The sequence below is a fragment of the Acanthochromis polyacanthus genome, chromosome 20 (genome assembly GCF_021347895.1).
Source record: "Acanthochromis polyacanthus isolate Apoly-LR-REF ecotype Palm Island chromosome 20, KAUST_Apoly_ChrSc, whole genome shotgun sequence".
NCBI classification, from domain to species: Eukaryota; Metazoa; Chordata; class Actinopteri; family Pomacentridae; genus Acanthochromis; species Acanthochromis polyacanthus.
In genome coordinates, this window is record NC_067132.1 from 18,255,759 (window position 1) to 18,276,107 (window position 20,349).

General features: G+C 43.6%; 1 protein-coding gene across 6 annotated transcripts in view; it reads right to left on the minus strand.

Annotated features, from left to right (window-relative positions):
- Nucleotides 1–20,349, minus strand: part of sulf1 (sulfatase 1) — a 40,043-nt gene that overhangs the window by 4,549 nt on the left and 15,145 nt on the right. For 5 of the 6 annotated variants that reach the window (XM_051940350.1, XM_051940352.1, XM_051940351.1 and 2 more), the window contains exons 2-18: nt 19,976–20,274; nt 19,289–19,528; nt 18,516–18,667; nt 15,740–15,909; nt 12,876–13,026; nt 12,611–12,786; nt 12,325–12,453; nt 11,720–11,776; nt 7,810–7,936; nt 5,646–5,859; nt 4,362–4,608; nt 4,181–4,277; nt 3,980–4,074; nt 3,733–3,804; nt 2,765–2,937; nt 1,726–1,868; nt 1,335–1,458 (exon numbers count right to left, since the gene is read on the minus strand). In XM_051940350.1, the coding sequence (XP_051796310.1) occupies nt 1,335–1,458; nt 1,726–1,868; nt 2,765–2,937; nt 3,733–3,804; nt 3,980–4,074; nt 4,181–4,277; nt 4,362–4,608; nt 5,646–5,859; nt 7,810–7,936; nt 11,720–11,776; nt 12,325–12,453; nt 12,611–12,786; nt 12,876–13,026; nt 15,740–15,909; nt 18,516–18,667; nt 19,289–19,528; nt 19,976–20,150 (2,542 nt within the window). In that variant the 5' untranslated portion in view covers nt 20,151–20,274. The remainder of the gene's footprint in view (nt 1–1,334; nt 1,459–1,725; nt 1,869–2,764; nt 2,938–3,732; nt 3,805–3,979; nt 4,075–4,180; nt 4,278–4,361; nt 4,609–5,645; nt 5,860–7,809; nt 7,937–11,719; nt 11,777–12,324; nt 12,454–12,610; nt 12,787–12,875; nt 13,027–15,739; nt 15,910–18,515; nt 18,668–19,288; nt 19,529–19,975; nt 20,275–20,349) is intronic. The other variant, XM_051940353.1, reaches the window with a different exon arrangement.

Consider the following 20,349-nt stretch of genomic DNA (forward strand, 5'->3'; position numbering starts at 1 on the left):
AGATTTGGATTGGAATGGAGGAAAACGGGGGAGGAGAAGTCTGACAGCTCGTGTGATTGGGCTGCTTGGAGAGATGAGGATTGGTTCAGAGTAAAGTGGTTTGATGCGTTGGCGAGTTCGACAGGTTTTCCCCTTCAAAACAAAATGCACAAGGTTATCCAATGAGGTGACGGTGAGGCTTAGGTCATACATCGCAGAGAGATGCTGCTAGATCCATTTCACCTGACAGCTACGTTTTAATGACCTTTTTTTCCAACAAAAACATCGCCGCCGCAGCAAGGACGCGTTTGATTGGTTCACAGAGCTGGCATCATCGCCACTAAAGGGCAGCCAGTGCAAGTCAGAGATTTTAGGCTGTTTTGTGACACGTGTTGGCACAGTTTTGACAAGTCCAGCGTGCCAGCACTGAAACACAATCACTTTTCTCAGAGCACTTTGGCCGCTCCACTGCTCTACTCTCCAGCTGGTAATTACAGACATGAAGGTTTTTATCCTCGGGATATAAACAATACAGCCACTTCATGCCACACACAAACGCTACAGCTTGGCCTTGTAGGCTTAGGTCATTGTGACATGACTTATTAACCGTCACTGGGATGCCTGCTCCTAAAGGATGCTTGGACCATGTGGCGGTAGTAAAGAAAATATTGCGGCTGACTGTTGCAGTGATGCATGACAGGCTCAAACAAAATGACAGCCTCAGTTGCAGTTGTTGACAGCATCCTCCAAATAATGTATCTAACACTCAGTGAGTCACAGAGTGGTGGGCTGTAACCTTATTCTTTTTAAATTGCTAGAGCTCAGTAAACTGTACATAAATGGCAAAAATATTCCAGAGGAGTGGAAGATCCTGGGCTGAAAGAGAGGTCAGAGTGTGTGTGCATGTGTGTGTGTCATTGAGAAGAAAACATTAAAAACATATAAAGGGAAAAGAAAAAAACAATCTCAGTGATGAGTCATTGACCTCCACCTGAAATTTCCGCAAACATCACTGAGTGGATCATTCCCAAACACATGCAGCATGCAGATAAGTGCAAACACACACCAGTGACACCGAAAAAGATTCAAAACACAGCAGAAGACTAGAGGGAAATCTAAGTTTCACTACTATTAAAATATCAACACTCATTTTTCAGATGTTATTTTAAGAAATGTCATTTTCTATTATATGCATAAATCCCTCTAATTCTTTTGTGTGTAGAATCTGTTTCAGTCGTTGTCGGCATAACAACTACAGCTACACCCGGTTTATCAGTTCACATGTCAAACCATTCCACAAAATGCTTTGGGACAATAATACAGGAGCAAGAAACAGACTGAAAGTGCACTTTTACCTGTATCCAAGCCTTTAGGACGAGGGTTGCACTGCTTGTACCCTTGACAGCTCCTCATCTCCATGAGTTGAGCATGGAGTGCGTTTAGTACCTCCCGGTCTACTGCATACACTGCATTGGTCAGCTGAAAATTTAACACACACAAAAAAATGTTGGTTTACTGTCATGGAGTTATATTTAAAAGTCTACATATGTACAGTAACAGCAGGATAAAACTGCATGCTGCTGTTCCCACGTAAAAACATTCAATATTACTAACAATGCATGAGCTTTTATAGACGGAGTGCTGGAGTTTATAATCCAAGAGCCAGTGGAAATGGTTCTAGAGAGAAAAGCAGACGCACGCAGTCAGAAGGCACGGCTGAATGATCGTAGACAGATGTTCACCCACCTGGTAGGGGTCACTGTTGAGGTCAAAGTACTCCAGGAAGCCGGTGGAAAACTCACAGAAGAGCGTGTTGTGGGTCTCGTTGATGGTTCTCAGGCACCAGTAGGTGTTGTTGTTGGAGCTGGTGCACGCACAGAATCCACCCACTAGAAAATAATTACCAGTGTCACTGTTGTCAGTTGTAGCCTTTTCGCGCAAAAATATGAAAGTGAGGCGTGGAATGAAATCAACAAAGGACTGAATGTGGTGTAAACGCTAGAAAAGCAGAGTTTACTGGTGGTGTTTTTCTGTCATCAGCTTCTGACAACAATAGCTGTAGTGCTTAATAATACTATATCACATTCAACAGTGACTCAGCCTTGTTTAAGTGTCATTTTTGGCTGAGGAAAAAAAAGTTGATTGTAGTTTTTCATCCTACCAGCACATTGAACTCACAAGCCTTATCGACTGCAGTGCCTGGAGACCCCCAAAACACACTATTAAACCTCTAGGAAACAGACATCATCACAAAATGTTAGCTAACTTCTTCTCAAAGCATTTTAGCCATATAATTAACCTAATCTGCAAAAAGGTTTTTAATTATGTTCGGAAAGTTACAGTTCATTTGCAGCTTTTATCCCAAATACGACCCACATTAGTGCTTAAGAGCATAATTACCATCTCAAGTCTGTTGTCATTTCATTTTCAGTAAATTAAAGTAATCATTATTTGTTTTGAATCGACGCCTCTTAGCACTTCAGCAACACCAAATCTTGCCAGGTTTATCTGCTTAAAATTGTAGCCTAAAAATAGAGCATTAATGTCATCCAAGACTCAAAGACGGTATTATAGGAGATATATTTTGGATCTGTTTCAGCCAAACACACCTTGAAGCTCTGAGAAACTAAAATAATAAACTAAAATACTCAAGTCATTCCCCTTGGATATGCCTCCTCCTTATCCCCTCCGTCCGTAGCTTTACAGATGGTTACAAGTACCCCATTTGATTGGATGTGCGTTAACCGGCATTGCATGTTGAGGAGCTTGGAGCTGATATACATACGTGTCCAGAAGGGAGCAGTCTGCCAGTGGTCATTGTTATGTGTGAAGCAAGTGAGGCCCGGCAGGCTGCAGTCGTCTCCCTTCCTCTGCCGCTTCTTCTCCTTCCTCTCCTTCTTCCTCCTCCTGATCTCGTTGTACAGCTGGGTCTTTCCGTCTATTTCCTGCGCAGCCTCCCTGCGAGATAGAAACGCAAGACAATTACCAAAGTGTGATGCAAACATGACATCAGCCCCTTCCCCCTCTCTGCTGCCAGTAACCACAGTAATGGAGGACACAGAGGGGACTTCCAGAAGGCATCACCCATGCCAGGGTATGACAGCCTGTTTACTTTCATGTTTAAGCTCTTACTATGTCCAATTTTCTCTGGGATGACATTCTAGCCACTGTCCCCTCTTTCTCCCCGCCTGAACACACAACAGGCCCTGCGAAAAAACAGCTGTTTTGTATTGCCATAATCAGTTCCCAGTGTTTCCTGGTGCAAGTTGATCACTGTGTTTGAGGGACGGACTGATTTCCCCCTCTGTTGAATCATTCTATCTTTCCATGCAACTCAATCACTTCCAGACACACACACGAAGCAGGTCCACGGCCAAACATCTGCTTTGTCATTTTATACTTCATTCAGAGACCAAACACTCAATGAAAATTTATAGGTGGCATGCCTTCTGTAGAAACCTGTGCGACTTTTGGGATGAACAAACAACATCGACATGTCACGGCAGACAAACGAGATGGAGTGGTCATCTGGGATGTACACAGTAACTCAAATGAAGACGAGATTTAGTGATAAGTTTGTGTTATGACCTGGCATGCACGGATCATGCAGATGTCGAGCAACTAGTTTGTAGCTTTATGAAAGTCAGTTCTTAATACACACTAAGCCGGTTGCGCATTTCATGGTCAGTATTACTTCAGAAGTGGTGACACTAAATGGGACACACCCGTAATTAAAGGGGAAGAGAAACTCACTTAAATGGATGGAGCTGATCATTCCTGTTCTTCAATCTCTCTCCCTTGTTTCTGTGTCCTTTGCTAAAATAGCTGGTTTTATGAACAGAGAATGAGACACTAAGGACCGCAGAAGAAAACTTTTTGTCTTTGTACTCCAGAAGGGTTTGGCATAAGGCCTAAAAAGCTAGACATAAATGACATTTTGAATAGACAAAAAAAAAACATCAAAGAGAGGAGTATTTTTGAAGTGAAATGCGAAACATACCTCCTCTTTCCACAGTCACACTCATCTGGTCGCGTCCTCTTCAGGTGGCCTCTTACTTCTCGAAGGTTTTTGATTTTGTCTTGAAGTGCTTCGATCTAGACGAAAAATGTAACCAATTCTACCAAACTTCTGTTCTGTTTCGGCAAATTTTTGACTGCAATATGGACGACTGGTGTCACAATCACAACTTCCTAAACTCACCTCCTGGTCCACGTAGCTCTTATGATCCTTCCAGGCTCTGGAGGATTGGTAGATTTCTCTCTCACAGTGGACGCTGTCGTTCGTCAGGATGTAACACCTGAAAAAGACACAAAAAAGTGTTGTCTAACCATGTAGTCCATTGAGCCATTCTTTGATGATTTAAGGGAGGCAATTTTCTTACTTGTGGGTAACTTTCACAGAGTTTGGGTATCCTACTGCATTGGTATCATCTGCCAGCATTTCCTCTGAGCCGTCATCAGACGCCAAGTCAAAATCTGGGTCCTCTGAGTCGTGGTGACGCTTTGAGATGACACGACGGCGGACAGCTGACTGATCATCTGCTTGTAGGTCGATATCATATATCTGACCTTCAAATTCCACAGACAGAGACCTGGCAGGCCGGGTGTGGACAAAACGTGGGCGATAACCTGTTGAAAAACAAGAAATTTGACTGTTTTTAAGCTGCATTGTCTTTGAATCTTTATTTCAATATATGTGAAGCAGTAATTACAACATCCTAAACTCCAACTGTAGTAGGATTAGGTCATATCTGCTCATTAACCCTCGTGTTGTCCTGCGGGTCAAACTGATCCGTTTTAAAGTTTGAAAATGCGGGAAAAAATGTATTTTCACAGCGAAATTTTTGATGTCGACACTTTGAACATTTTTGGGGAATTTTTGGAAATTTTTTGGTGGAAAAAAAGAAATGTTAAAAATGTTTCTTTAAGAACATTCACAGAAAAATCACCCAAAATCCAGCGAAATTCGCTGGATTTTGGGTGATTTTTTTGTGAATGTTCTTCAAGAAAATACTAGAAGTTTTACTGATATATACATAATCACATATAAATATAAGTAATCAATGTAAATATTTTTTGGAAGATTTTTACTCATTTTTTGAAAATATTTACAAGAATTTTCTTGCTTTTTAAAAAAAAAACTTTTAAAGAATTATTGGAATCTTCTTCCTGAAGGTTCTGCAAATTTTTTAAAAGAATTGTGGAATTTTGGTGCAGAATTTTTTGGATGTTTTTCAGACAAGGAAGCAATATTTTTTGGTGCCTGTAAGGATCATTAAATGTTTCTACTTCAGTTGCACTTTCTCCAAGTAACACTAGAGGGCATCAAACCATTCGAAAACACAACCTCGGCAGCACGCACAAACACAAAGCAACATCCAGAGCACAAATTCCATGACTTGTTGCAGGATGTTTGCTTTTTCTGCGCATCTGTCTCCCTTTAGAGCATAAATAATCCATTACAGAAAATCAAGCCTTGAGCCTTTAAAGATTTCTTTTTCTCACACTGGTATTGAGAGACAGACATCTATGACAAAGTTAAAGTACACAAAAGGTGCATGTTAAGTGAAGCAGTGTGTCTTTTTAAGCTGAAATGACAAAAATAACCCTACACACATGTATAGCCAATTCTCTAATGTAAATGTATCATGTCTGTGTGCACTCACGCTGGCCTGATGAAGAAGAAAACTGTCGGTGGGAGCGGCGGTCAGCCCTGGATGGTTTGTAGAGAGCGTCCCCACAATCACAGCCCCTCTCTCTGTTGTCGTAGCTGCTGCGGGGCTTCAGGCTGCGGGCCCTCTTCCTCGAGCCTTCTTTCGAACCGCCCTTACATTTCTGTATCCTCCACTTCCCCGTGATCTCCTCTACGCAGTGCCATTTCTAACAACCAAAGAAGAAGAAATGCACAGAGAAAAAATATTCTCTCATAAATGATTTTCTCTGATGGCCTCACAGACCTTTCTAATTACTGTAGCAAAGAGTGGACTTTTTGTATGGCCAATAAGTGCTATGGATGCTAATAAAATGACAACCTAATTTCAGATTTCATGACAAAAACCTCTTTTCTGCAGAGATTTTTACAAACATCTTAAGTAACCCATGCTTCTGACAGAAATATCAGGCAGATCTCAGCCTGCGGGAAAGAATGGCTTCCAAAAGCAGCAAGAAAGATAAACCAAAACTACCACATAAGATGAATTGGGCCCGTCTGGTGTCTTGAAAACAAAGTGGAAACCCCTATCACTCTCACAGTGGGCATGTCTGCGCCAAGTACGTCACCAGCGTAATTGTGTAAATACATTCAGTATCCACACACGCTCGCCTGCATCCTCTCAATACGCATTCCCACCAGGAAGAGAAAGTTTAATTGCTGCGAGTGGTGCTGCCGGCTAGACCTTGTATAAACGGAAGAGACACATCTGTAGAGCGTGGTGCAGATGATCGGTGGTGAGTGTGGGAACGAGGGTCCAAACAAAGAGCCATAAGGCAGATCGGGTTTCTTTTGGAAGAGCTTACGGACCCAGAAGAGCTGTTATATCAGCATTAGACAAGACGTGAGGGAGAGAGAGAGATGTATTGTTACTGGAGGATGAAAACAATCTCTGTCTTTCTCTATCCCTCTCCCTCGCCCACCCTCCCGTGAGTGCTTTAAAGGTATAACAGTAACATTGCAGAAGCAGAGCAGCAGAAATGGATGGGAAAGTGGGAGGAGGGGAATGGATAGTTAGGGCCATGATTTGCTGCCTGAAGAACAGCGATTGCTTGAAATACGCCGCGGCTTTCAACAAATGTCATTTAATAGCCATCTGTGTTCGCAATTAGAGATTTACTCTGCAGGACTCTTGCTGGTTTTATTTTGTTAGTTGGGAACATAAGAGTGACCACGCAAGATGAAACGCAAGTAGCAAGTATTTCAAGTCACTCACGCTGTTGTGTAGCTCTTAAAATGAAAAGTAAGACTTAAAAATGTACAATATCCACTTAAAATATATCCTTACATTGACCTATAGTCTTTATTAAGCTTTTTTCCCTCTGTGCATGTCAACAATGAAAGATGAGCAGGCAGAATAGGAGAAATTAGAATGAATCACTTATCTGCTGTGAGTAAGAATAATTTTTTAAGGAACACTCACTGCCTGCAGGGTGCTCACTAGGAGACCATGTTAAATCATGCCAGACAGACCATTTATGACCACACCTCATACTTCGCTCTATGCAGCATTATGATGTATAATGCAAATGACCACAACTAATAGAAGCCACACTTCTACACAGTTACCGTGCACTCTTTACTGGCACACACACATACTGTCCCCCCACACTTTCTCGTGCATCATAAGATGCCGCACACACATCTGAGCGCAACCAAAATTGCTCCATTGCTGTCTTTAATAACTGATTGTTACATACACACATTTATGTGGTCATAAAATGGATCTGGATTGTATTAGTTGGGCCTTTAGAAACTCTACCCGTCATTTAACACTACCTGAACGTTGTAACAATTTGTATTGTTCTGGCCTGTCTGCTCCAAGGCCACATATCGTAGCATTTGGCTGTTGGTCTGCCAGAAAATTAATGGGTGCACATGAAAGGCAAGTTCCAACAAATGAGTGCACCACAAAACAGCGTATAAAGGTCCAATTATAAGCCAATGATGTACGGTAAATGGCTGGCAGTACAGAGGTCATTTTATGACTGATGTTCACTATTGTTAGGAAAGACCTGAATCAGCTTTCCACAGCGGATGTCAGGTGAGCTCATTTCTGTTGGCAAAGGTTCGTAAAAAGAGGATGTGTTCTTGTGTGCAAATGGGTGTGTTTTCTTTACCTGTCCGGGCTGTTCGCATGGTGTCTGGAATTCAGCCTGTTGGCAAGTTTCTCTGACCTTCTTGTACTTGGGAAGGCTGTTGGTGTGCTGAGTGCTGGTGGAGTCATCCTTCTTTCTCAGGATCTTTCTGCACAGCACAGCATGGGAAAAGAAGGAAGGGGGAAACTGCATGAAGCTGACTGACTTTTTCAGGGAGTCAATATACCATTAAAATGAGTGGAATTAATTTTTTATTCACTTAAACAGTGTTTCCTGTTTTCACTTTCGGTCGTGGCTGGCCCTGTGTGTTTTCATGGTTATGGTCGCTAAATGGATAAGTTATGCAGTGTCTGTTTGTGCCAAAGGCTCCAGGCACGGAGCTCAGCTCAGCCTCACACCAGCGCACAGCTCCAAGTCAAGCTGTCTGACCTCCGCTTGGCATCGAGCTCAACCGCCCTGCACCTTTCTCCTGTGCCACCACCACAACGACTGGCTGCGTCTCTGCTAAGGCCATGCCAGCCCTCTGGTCCCCTCCTCTATCCCCGAATCCCTGCCAACATGCCCTGGCTTTTCGCGGCCGGCAGACAGAATGACGACAACGAGGCACAGAACAACCTGTCCCCTTAAAGAGTAGAGCCACTGCCTTGTCCGATGCTTTGTAGCACTTTGCTCCAGGGGAAAACTGCCAGTGTTCACACACGGCCTTGGCTGTAGTCTCATGCCTTTAGCCAAGGGCGATTAAAGAGCTAACAGTTGTTGATGTCACTCCCTGACGGCTGCATTACGTAGATGATTAGATTCTCAAACAACACAGTCAGTCCCAGCTGTCATTTAGCGTTTTCACAGGCTCTGAGGTAGTGCTGTGAGGTCATGTGAGGATATTAAATCACAGAGCATATCACATGACCACTGAGAGAACTGTACAAATAACATTAGCTACCGTGTGTTCGCTGCTACATCTGCACCAAAGTAAGCGAGTGAGGTCCACGGAGGCTAATCTCAGCATTTACAGACAAGTTGACCAGCAGACAGCATTTACAAACAGTTTGGATTAATGGAGGAGCAGATTAAATGTGCTAAAGCCCCTGCAGATTAAAGGTCATACTCTTTTCATTTGATACACAGCAGTGCATAGACCGGCGTGCTTTTCTGTCACAATAACATACACCAGCAGGAAACTGATATACACACGTGGACAAAATTGTTGGTACCCCTCAGTTAAAGAAGGAAAAACCCACAATTCTCACTGAAATCACTTGAAACTCACAAAAGTAACAATAAATAAAAATTTATTGAAAATTAAATAATCAAAATCAGCCATCACTTTTGAATTGTTGATTAACATAATTATTTAAAAAAACAAACTAATGAAATAGGGCTGGACAAAAATGATGGTACCCATAACTTAATATTTTGTTGCACAACCTTTTGAGGCAATCACTGCAATTAAACGATTTCTGTATTTGTCAATGAGCGTTCTGCAGCTGTCAACAGGTATTTTGGCCCACTCCTCATGAGCAAACAGCTCCAGTTGTCTCAGGTTTGATGGGTGTCTTCTCCAAATGGCATGTTTCAGCTCCTTCCACATATGTTCAATGGGATTCAGATCTGGGCTCATAGAAGGCCACTTTAGAATAGTCCAACGCTTTTCTCTCAGCCATTCTTGGGTGTTTTTGGCTGTGTGTTTTGGATCGTTGTCCTGTTGGAAGACCCATGACCTGCGACTGAGACCAAGCTTTCTGACACTAGGCAGCACATTTCTCTCCAGAATGCCTTGATAGTCTTCAGATTTCATCGTACCTTGCACACTTTCAAGACACCCTGTGCCAGATGCAGCAAAGCAGCCCCAAAACATTACTGAGCCTCCTCCATGTTTCACCGTAGGGACAGTGTTCTTTTCTTCGTATGCTTGGTTTTTGAGTCTATGAACATAGAGTTGATGTGCCTTACCAAAAAGCTCCAGTTTGGTCTCATCTGTCCAAAGGACATTCTCCCAGAAGCTTTGTGGCTTGTCAACATGCATTTTTGCAAATTCCAGTCTGGCTTTTTTATGAGTTTTTTTCAGCAGTGGTGTCCTCCTTGGTCGTCTCCCATGAAGTCCACTTTGGCTCAAACAACGACGAATGGTGCGATCTGACACTGATGTACCTTGGCCTTGGAGTTCACCTTTAATTTCTTTGGAGGTTGCTCTGGGCTCTTTGGATACAATTCCAACGATCCGTCTCTTCAATTTGTCATCAATTTTCCTCTTGCGGCCACGTCCAGGGAGGTTGGCTACTGTCCCGTGGGTCTTGAACTTCTGAATAATATGAGCCACTGTTGTCACAGGAACTTCAAGCTGTTTAGAGATGGTCTTATAGCCTTTACCTTTAAGATGTTTGTCTATAATTTTTTTTTCGGATGTCCTGGGACAATTCTCTCCTTCGCTTTCTGTTGTCCATGTTCAGTGTGGTACACACCTTTTCACCAAACAGCAGGGTGACTACTTGTCTCCCTTTAAATAGGCAGACTGACTGATTATGAGTTTGGAAACACCTGTGATGTCAATTAAATGACACACCTGAGTTAATCATGTCACTCTGGTCAAATAGTTTTCAATCTTTTATAGAGGTACCATCATTTTTGTCCAGGCCTGTTTCATTAGTTTGTTTTTTTAAATAATTATGTTAATCAACAATTCAAAAGTAATGGCTGTTTTTGATGATTTAATTTTCAATAAATTTTTATTTACTGTTACTTTTGTGAGTTTCAAGTGATTTCAGTGAGAATTGTGGGTTTTTCCTTCTTTAACTGAGGGGTACCAACAATTTTGTCCACGTGTGTACTTGTGTGGTGGCGGAGTCCACTTGGACTTGAATACGTGTCTGCAGATGTTGACATAGTTGCTGGCAAAAGAGCAAATTAGTGGAAAGGAGATGGAAGGCGCAAGCCAGCGATTTGGATGAAAAAAAAAGAGGATTGTGAGGAAATGATAGTGAAGAAAAACAGTAGCAGTATGGAAGAACTGTAGTATGCAGTATTTTTTTCTTCCAGCACAATCTGGGACCTTGGGACCTATATATTGCGAAGACAAGCTTGATGGGATTATTTCTCTCCCACTAGTTGTCATGTTTCTGTCAGTGTAGCTCCGGCATTAGCACGGCTAAACATGTTAGGTGAACAAAAGTGGGCTGTCCGATTTTAGGTATCATTTTCTGTAACGTGCATCTCACTGCAAAGGAGAGGTTAAATGACTGACAGGGTCTGTAAAGGAACACGTACTGTATGCTATTGCCTGCACGGCAAAGAAAACAGTCTTGGAGAAACAGTCGAGTGTTTGCTGCAGTGTGGCTGCATTCCACACTGAGGGAAGCTGGTGACATGTCCTGTGAGTGGATTGAGTGTGAGCCTTCCAGCCATTCCTCAGGTAACATCATCCTGAGCCTGGCTAGCCTTTGTTTATTTTGCGTATGTCTAGCTCTGCTGTGTTACTGAAATGTATCTTCCGTCTGTCTCCAACAAGTGCACGAGCTGCAGGCGAAAATCAAGTTTAGGGCCATTGTTGTGTGTTCAATCTATGCACGGCTCCCTGAGAAGACAAAGGCTCAGCTTGTTTTTCCTGTAAACGATCAGATGACCTGGCTACACATGTGTCAGCGCCCCTTGTGTGAACCGTCATAATCTGCCAGCCGTTTATAGCTTTACCAAACATCTCAGAATACTTCAATCTCTTCCACCATCGCTGCTGTCCAAGTCAACTGCGGTCAGGAAATGTCTGTCAGATAACAAATAACTGAGAAAAGCAGCTGCGTTGCTTGAATGGGGAGCATGCATTGAGCCTTGCACATTTTGGGTTCATTTAAATGTTTTGTCAGGTTTATGCGACACACAATGCTCTGCAGTGACATGGATGTGCCTGTGGTGTGGAAAGCGAAGAAAGAAACCAGTTTACCCTCGCTCCACCAGGAATGTGTCTCTCCAGACTTTGGGTTTCCGGTTGGGTTTGAATCTGGGAAAACAAAACGCACAAAGTTTATAGAATTCATATGGCCTATGCACTCACCATCAGCGACAGTATGTCAGACACAAAGCTAGCCAAAACTATGGAAGTTGATCACAGCAATCCCAAGACTCTGTGGGCTGAAGGGAATGGTGTAAATGCTCTCTGAGAATTAAATTGATTATCCCAGTTCTTTCTGTTTCTCTGGAAATGTTTTTACGGGGTTATATTAACAATAGATGCTTTGTAAAGATGATAAATTTGCATTCATATTGTACACTCTGAGTATAGTGGGCTTGAAGGAGAAACAAAGGATTCAGCTTGCAAACAAATTACTCAATGAAAAGTCAGCCAAGGTACTACAGCCAAGGAAAATCCGTCAAACTGCCCTGAACCCACATTTCTGCACAGCTGGAGCAAAAGGACTCATTTTGAATATGGAAATTCACATTTGGTCAGTAATGGCCAGTGAACAGAACTGTTGTACATATCATGCACCCCATGCAATTACTGTACACAGTACCCATTACAGCGTGGCATGATGGATCCATACAGACCTATTGCCAGTCCGTTCCTGTTCCAGCAGTTTCAGAATGGACTTTCCATCCATGTCTGGAGGGGTGTCCAGTCCGGCAATGTGGAGAATTGTGGGAGCGAGGTCAATGTTCAGCACCAAATGAGGGTTTCTGAAGAAGTACACACATGTAGAGCTTAATGAATCTTCTAAAACTATGTACAGTAATGTTGAATAATGAAACCCAAACAGCAGAAGATTCAATACAATCTTAACTGTTTAAATGAGATGATCTCATTTGTAAGCCGATGATTTTAGTTGCTACTTACACTGCCCCTGGCTCCACATTGGGTCCTCTCAGGAAGAACGGTACACGAATATCAAAATCATAAGGCATCGACTTGCCCTTGACCAAGCCAAACTGGCCGATGTGGTAGCCGTGGTCCGCAGTATAGATGATGTAAGTGTTGTCCAGCTCTCCAGTTTCCTCAAGCATGTCAAAAACCTTCATAAAATAAGTAACAGTGAGAAGATACACGGTGGATTACACATGCATTTGTAGCAATTACATGACAAAAAAATTATTACACATACCTTCTGCACTGAGTCATCCACAGACATAAGTGTCTGCAGCCGTTTCCGATGCAAGAAGTTGGTGAACTCCATGTGAATTGGTCTCATGGGGCCTGTGTACTGCATGATCCAATGTTTGTCCATATTTGGGGCATAGTTGTAGCTGGGAGTGCTGGGTAGGCACAAAGAAGGACATCCCAAAAAAAAAAAAAGTTGTATTTAGGAATGATACAACATACATGTATACTGTGTGCCTGATGAAGTCACATAGAAGTAAGAAAATCTTGTTGGACAACTGTCTACATGTGAGTTATCAGAGCACTTAACAGCTACGAAACGCACGTTTAAGATGCCAAAAAACACCTGTCTGCTAGTTTTCACAAACTGCTGCACAGTAACAGGTGCCACAGTTGTCCACTGTGTTTGACATGCATCAATAGCTGCTCTGTTTGTTTACGGAAATGTCTTAATACTTTGCAGCCAGCACCTTCGCAGTTTTTCCACACCTCTCTCTGACCATCTCTCTCCCTCACACAGAGACGAGAGTCTCCTTGCTCCATTGCACTCTTGGCACAGACAAGTAATTTGAGGGCTGGCACATGCTTAAGAAAATAATAGGCCCCAAAGTCAAGTTTGCAACAACTTCTGGACCAAAAACTCAATAAGTCATGGTCATTTGAAATGGGGGAATAACAAGAGTAGATATATAGCAAGAAGGAGAGAGGCAGTCGTGTTTGTTGAGTCATAGCTGAGAGAAGCTGTTCACCTGTCTATGGCGTTAGCTGAGAATTAAAGAGACAGAAAGAATAATGGATGACTTTGTATCTGTAAGGTTTCTGGAGTTGAAAGCAAAATACAACGTGAACAATGTATAGTAAGCGCATATGTAGAAGACCCCCAGAATCTAGTCAGCTTTGTAAGTCGTGCCTAAAGCAAACCATAATTGAACAGGTTCCAACCTTGAATGAGCAGCACCAAGTATCAAAACTTGGATACTTAATGAAGACCTGCTATGAGAGCTGCTTTGCTCTCACCGACTGAGCTGCCTTCTGCCCTCATCTCCTCAGGCCTGCTTTGTGAGAAGGGTGAACTCTTCACCCACTTAGCAGGCGGTTTAATAAGCCCCACAAAGGGACGTGTTTCTGGGCACTGGGCCACCAAGGTATGGGGCCCTGAGCACCAGGGACCCAGGAATGCAGGGGTCAGTGGAATGAAGCCAGTCCATAGGAGGGGTCACACCTGCCACCTGTCACATATACTGTAGGTCTGCACTTTTTGGTATTAGCCCTGGATTACAGCAGCACGCTCTTCACCCCAGAGTGCCTTCTGACCTTACAAAAACTTAACATAGACACATCTCACATGAAGATTAGGGACTTCTCCAGAAGCTACGCGTTGAGCTATGACCAGAATAACTTCTATCACACGCTGCTCTAGAGAGACATGCCATTGAGAAACCACATTAATTCTACAGCGTTTAAAATAGGTCGGGAACTTGGCTTACATCTAAGGAACAGAGTAAAAACACCTTCAGTATGGAATGTTAATGACATTAACATCAAACCCTCCCCTGCTATTGTTGCTGTCAAAAGTACAGACTCTTGTTTTGATTTATGAGGCAGCTCCCCCTTTACTGCCACGTTCTTTTCCCATCTCTGTGCATTACACGTTAGCTGTATATGGCATCTGTGATGAAGTTAAGTCTGCCCAAACATAGTTGTAAAGTCACATCTTCCCATTAGCAGATAGCAAAACCTCATCGGCTCAAATTCAAAATGGACCATTGCCAAAAAATAATCCTATCTGTAAAACTGCTCGTGGAAAAAAAATGATGTTTCCATATCTGCTATAAAAGGGTATCGTCAACAAACACCCACCCATACCAGCCACCTGTGCTCTCCGTAGTAACTGCACCACTTTTTCCACACGCAATGCACCTACACACAATCACTGGGGCAACCCCTTTGGTCACCCGTGGGCCCCAGCTCCACCCCCTTCACCCGCAGGCTCCAGCTAAAAATAAATTAATAATGTCACAAAGGGTGTTCCAAAGCACACAATGCATTCCTCTTGTCCCAGGAGCAGCGGGGAGAAACTACTGATTGATATGGACAGGGTCAGGAAGTCCTCTGCGAATTACACAGGAGGGGAGGAAGGGGTGGGCAGAGTGAGCTGGGATGAGAGAAAACGAGACAACACTGGGAAACGTGGAGGGAGAAATAAAAAGAGTGACAGAAACAGAGATATACAGATAGAGAGACCGAGAGCTAAAGTAAATAGAGGGGAATGTTAAGTGGGACAGAAAGTGAGAGGAAGAAACACTGAAAGCGCTGGGCAACGGAGAGGAAGAGCTGAAATGGCAGCCGCGAACCCCACACATAATTCTCTCAAACACCATGCCTCCACTCCAATTCAATGGAGCAGTGCACCCTGGGAACCTGTTGGAGGGCCCAGCACGAGTCGTCAGGGCAGACCGCCACGCAAGACTCAGAGAATTGCAGCAGCTCGGTGATGAGAGTTGTGGGAGGCCACTGTGGGCTTGGCATGAGCACAGTGCTGTGTAAAAAAGCCATCCATGATCTGCTCGATGGTATGTGCCCCAGCTATTCTTGGATGATAAATCATTTTGATTTCATGCCTGCTGTGGCATTGGCTGTAGCAGCTTCTAAGCAGCCTGTCATCTCCTGGGATCGAGGGCATGCATGCTGTAATAATGTTAGGTACACCAATTTATGAAAAATCTAACTGGATGTTGGCAGAAAATCTCAATACGGACCCTAAATTTTCACGTTTCATTGATTTTACAGGGTTAAATGCTATGTAAGAGCCCTAATGATTGTACATGTTTGAGCGTGTGTGATAGTGTGAGTCTGATTATTACTTACATGTGCTGCGAAGCATTGGGGAAATGCTCGGCATACTGCGGTGCCGAGTCTTCTGGTCCGTGAGGGGCAGCGTGGCTGATGACCATCATCACGGGACGGTGAGGGTACACCTTCTTGGACATGCGGAAAAAGTTGATGCTATCGTTGGTGATCAGATCAGTGAAATAGTCCTTTGAAAAGAAAGAGCAAAGGCAATGATTAAGTGCTACAAGGCTAAAACCCACATGTAGAGAGGGCTAAAACTGAAGAAAAATGCAAAACAACGCAAGCTTTGATAAAACTCCAATCACCGTGACATGCTGCTTTCCTTCATGCAGCCATTTTCAAATAAATTGCGAGGGGCCAGTGGGGATATGAAGTGGGGCCATTGAGTACACTACAGTACCAATCTGTCGAGTCAACAGCTGGCGGCTTGCCCGTGTGTGTGCAAATGAGTTGCGTGCTTGATTCTGTGTGTGTGTATACAGTATATGGGCTGTTGCCTCATCAGTGAATCTCTGCACTATTGAATGTGACACCACTTGATGGTGAGATGCCTGGTACTCCCAAATGGTATGTTGTTAGGACAGCCACCGCCCTCTGCTCCTCTCCGGGCGATCCTATTCTGTTTCTGCAATGTAGCTGCATTTTACTCGATGCGTCTTCTCTTAACATGTCCCGCTTTTCCCTTGATTCGCTCCCGGTGATAATGGTGCACACAAATCAGAGACAATGTTTGCAAAAGATGAAGGCCTCGAGCAAAACCAGGGAAATGAGCTCAAGTGGGAACACAGTTCTTGAGATCTTGAGTGCGGTTTTGAAAACATTTAGTGGCATGGGCAAAGAGAGGAGAACTGAATGAATGAAACTAAGTAACTGTCAGGAGCGTTGGCTTAGGAAATGTGAAATTATCACAACAAACAACTCAAAGGTGTGACTTTCCTTAAAAAAAAAAAACCTATTCCACATGTGGTGGAGTATGTTTTTTTATTTATTGAAGAGTAGGTCACACCCTGAACTAAAATCACAACGGCATTTGCCAAGTTTCCAACTGAAGATTAACCATTCTTCTACCTGCTGTTTTGGCATGCCAGGGTTGCCGCCTGGCATACAATAAATGGAAGGGAGTGCCACGTTAGGAATGAAAGGGTAAAGGGTGATTTCCATGAAATGTCAAAAGCGGGTTTGGCTGATTCATCCTGTCTCTATTAATAGGCTTTACAGCCAGGGGAGCTTTAATGACCTGGAGGTTTCACATGCCCATGGAGGCTGATGATTACGTGCACACGGCAAAGCGCTGCCATGCACTTTAAGATGCCAGCTCCAAAAAATCTGAGCCACTGCTGCTAAGGGCGCTGGCAGGTCAAAAGGAAGTGACGGTGTCATGGGGAATGCTTGGCCAACGCCTATAAAACGGTCAGGGAGGGGGAGAGTATCACGTTTCCCTTTTGGAGCTGATTAGTAGTAAGTGGCGGTCAGAATCCATTAGCACGTGGTTTAATTTCCCAACAACATTCATCTATTTTATTTGAAATTAATTTAATTGTCATATGTTAAGCTTTTTAGAAACCTCTAGGATTATCAATGCAGCAGGGTATTAAAGCTTTGAAATTACAAGATTTATACATGAGTTGTCTTGTCATTGGCACAGTTAAATCTTGTGTTAGCGCTGATGACATAAATACATGGCTAACAAGGCTGCTTTTATTGCAGAGTTTCTACTACTGTCATGGATGTGTATGGATCATATCCACACTAAAATTAACACAAAAGGTCTTTGATAAAATCCTTAACCTCAATGAACTGCTCTTCCTACAGATGGAAAATCAGATGGGACCTAATTGAATGAAATCACTGGGGAAGTGCCTCATCTACGGTAATCACAATCACTTGATGTGCCAGCTGCAATCTGTGTGGAATACCATGACCTCCTCACCCTGTGTGAATCTAAAAAGAGACGCGGTTGTCCTAGTGGTAGCAGGTTGATGGGTTTTGGCAGTAAATAGCAAATATTGTGTCCATTTGGTTTTAAACCGCAAACTGCTGACCAAGTCCATGTCATGTAAACACCTTGGCCTCAGCTTGTGGGTAATTTTACACCTCAGTCCAAGTTGGCAGAGGAATAGCAGTCCAAACATTTGTATGCCCATCTTTTAGGCCAGACATCCTCATGGATTTCTTGTGTATCCAGGAATGCACAACCTGGGAAGATATTGGCATGGAGCTGCAAAAACAAACTGACAGCTCTTACAGAAACATTTGGGGAAGATTGATGACCAATGCCATCCAGAGCCACAGAAAGACAGTATAACCACAGTGTTCATCTGCAGACGCTGGCAGTAGCAAGCTGAAATTTCCCCTCCTTGATTATTGTGGTATTATAGCACAAAATAATTCTGTAAAACTTCACGGCGCGACACAAAGAACAGGAAAAAGGCAGACAGACAGAGACAAAAACAAGTACAGGGTGGTATTTATCGCAAGCAATGTCGGCTTCTTACAAAGATACATCAATTTTACAGTGTCTAAATATTGAGGAAAGGTGCGTCATAATAAAGGGATGCCGCAGAGAGAGGAGACGCCACCTCATCTCAGCTCACTCCCTTTAATTCTCCAAAGAGAATTCCTGCCAGGCTGGTTCACAACACTGTGATAAGTGAAGTGCTTCACTGTCTGTAGTTATAAGTGAACGGAACCTGCAATTTGTCGGGCAAAGTCTTTATATTAAGTCATAAAGGGAAAACAAATTAGTGATTGAGTTAATGGTTGCTTCTTTGGAAATTATGAGAAGACATACCTTGGCATAATCAGCACCATGTTTCTCCTTGTAACCGTTCCGACAGACAGTGTAATTATAGAAGCGGGAATTTTTGATCAATCCAACCCATTCGCGCCACCCAGGTGGGATGTAGCTGCCATTGTACTCATTTAGGTACTTGCCGAAGAAGGCTGCACAAGAGAAGAGAGAGAAAACAGGATTTTGTTTAATATGCAGAGCTCTTTTTAATAAGTAGTCTTTGGCCATCAAAGCATATTTTTCTTTGTCTTTAAAGCTGTGCCTATAAAAATCTCAATCGTGTGTGTCTGCGACTTCATCTGTGCGTGTGTGTGTGACACTTGAATTTCTCGCTCGTCTCTTTTTCCCTGGCTTCACTGAAAGCATTCTCGGATAGGCTGGGCAGGGAGCCAGCCTGTCCCGGAGAAAGCTAATTGCAGACTAACGCATCAGCTCGAAAACCGCAGGCCTTGCTGCAGCCCACAGGACCCCACTGAGCTGCCCAGTCCAACGCCTGCCCATCACTCACACAGACACTGTCTGATGAGACACGACAGCGACCTGGCACGCTCAACGTGTTTGCATTTCTCACAGCAGACAGCCAGCCAGGCAGGCAGGGTTGTGGGGTCGAGCTTACTGTAAAAATCTGCATTGGCGAATATAGACTGGCCTGAAAGGTTTGAGCTGCCAGTGAGCGACAGCGGCTTGATAAGTGAGAAGGTACCAACACAGGAACCATCATCACCACCAAAACTGCTACTTTTTTTTTTGCATTTGTGTGTGTTTCCACCCACCTGTCCTGTAGCCGGTGTTGTTGAGGTAGACGGCAAAGGAGCGCGGCTCGTGCTGAGCTTGCCAAGAAGGGGAGGAGCAGTTCTCATTGTTGGTGTAGGTGTTGTGGTTGTGGACGTATTTGCCCGTCAGCATGGAAGATCGTGACGGGCAGCACATCGGTGTGGTGACAAAGGCATTGGTGAATGTAGTGCCACCGTCTTCCATGATTTTACGGGTTTTATTCATCACCTGTAGTGAACCTGGAGGACGAGGTGAGACGATCAGGTGCTGCACAGCTACACAGAATATGAACTGAAAATACTGATTTTTTTTTCAACTTTTCTCTTCATTTCCACATGTATAAACAAGTTTCACTCTATTTTTACATTTTAGAACCTTTTTTGGCTCAATTCTCTGAGGCAAAATAATTGTAATTCAGCAGTTAATTGACCAGATGGCCACTCTGGTCTGGCTTATGGCCTCTATTTAATATTTAATGTATGGAGGACGACCACATAAATCCTGACGCAAATAGCCACAAGGAAAAAGAACTGATTAACGCAGCAAGAGAGAGAGCTAGGAAAAAACACCGAAAGGCAAATAAACCATTCACAAGACTTTGTTAAGTAAGAGGAAAATAGGAGCCAAATGAAAAGTGAATAGGGCAGATTGAATTCCAGGAAGGCCAGGAAGTTTGCCAGCCTTACCCAACTCAACATCCTGGTCGTCAGTCATGATGAGGATGATGTTGGGCCGGATGTTTCTGCGGTCTCTTTGGATGCGACCCCTCAGGCCCTGAGCCCTGGTGGTGGTGAAGGCCCAGCTGCCTGGAGCCCAGTCCAGGGACAGTAGGGCCAACCAGGACAGCCACTGAATCAGCATGGTGTCTGATACAACAGGCCACAGGATGGGTAGGTGGGAGGATTAATGGAGAGATGGGAGGGAGAAGAGGACCAGCCAGGCCACTCACTCACACTCGTACAGCTCTCGCAGCAGCCGTGGTCGACTGTAATGAGACAAGAGGAGAATACACACAAAGAGATTACAATAAGAAGCTGCTGGAAAGGATGTGGCAGCTTTT